The following is a 769-nucleotide window of genomic DNA, read 5'->3' as shown; positions in this document are numbered from 1 at the left end:
GGGGTGGGGGGGAAGGAGGGGAGGACGAGGCGCACCGAAGGTAAGCGCCATGTTTGCAAGGGAAGGCAGAGCCGGGAGAGGGAAGGCAGGCGGGAGAGGGGGCGGGGAGGAAAGTTTGCCCTCACCTTTTGGACTGGGTCTCGGAAGGGTTGCGGTCCCGCTGCCTGCGGTTCTTGAACCAGTTGCTGACCTGGGTGAGGGACAGCCCGGTGATCTTGGCCAGGTTGCGCTTGGCGGCCGGCGAGGGGTACCGGTTCTGCATATAGAGCTCCTTCAGCGCGTTGCGGGACTTCTCCTTGAAGCAGTAGACCGTCTCCTCGCCGTCCCAGATGGTCCTGGGCAGCGGGTATTTCCTCCGCAGCCTGTACTTGTCCACCGCCCCCAGGGGTCTGCCCCGGGCTCGCTCCGCCTCGGTGTAGCGAGCCTTGTACCAGAGCTCCTGCAGGAGCGGGTGGTTGGAGGAGTCGAAGTTGTGGCTCTCCAGGATGCTGTAGAGCTCGGCGTAGATGCCCTGGTGGAAAGCCACCAGCGCCCGGGCTTTCATCAGGCTCTCGTTGCCACGTAGCAGATCGCTCGGGGGCAAAGACCACAGGAACCTGGCCAGGCGGTCCAGGTTCCCACCTTGCTGCAGCGCCTCGCAGACGCAGGCGACGTGGTCCGGGGAGAAAGCCAGGGGGGTCTGCGAGGAGGAGGAGGAGGAGGAGGAGGAAGAAGAAGAAGAAGAAGAAGAGGAGGAGGAGGAGGAGGAGGAGGAGGAGGAGGGGGAGGA

At 64.6% G+C, this 769-nt stretch overlaps 1 protein-coding gene across 1 annotated transcript in view; it reads right to left on the bottom strand.

Moving 5' to 3' along the window:
* The window catches only part of SIX4 (SIX homeobox 4), a gene marked incomplete at its 5' end in the record, with an annotated part of 6,183 nt that extends 5,453 nt beyond the window's left edge, over positions 1 to 730 (bottom strand). The window contains one exon of the mRNA XM_009891204.1: positions 126 to 730. Coding sequence (XP_009889506.1) covers positions 126 to 730 — 605 coding nt within the window. The remainder of the gene's footprint in view (positions 1 to 125) is intronic.
* Positions 731 to 769: the final 39 nt, after the last annotated feature.

This window comes from Charadrius vociferus, unplaced genomic scaffold, assembly GCF_000708025.1.
Source record: "Charadrius vociferus isolate BGI_N301 unplaced genomic scaffold, ASM70802v2 scaffold308, whole genome shotgun sequence".
In the NCBI taxonomy this organism is placed as follows: Eukaryota; Metazoa; Chordata; class Aves; order Charadriiformes; family Charadriidae; genus Charadrius; species Charadrius vociferus.
Note: the sequence above shows the minus strand (reverse complement) of the source record. Positions and strands in the feature narration are given on the sequence as shown.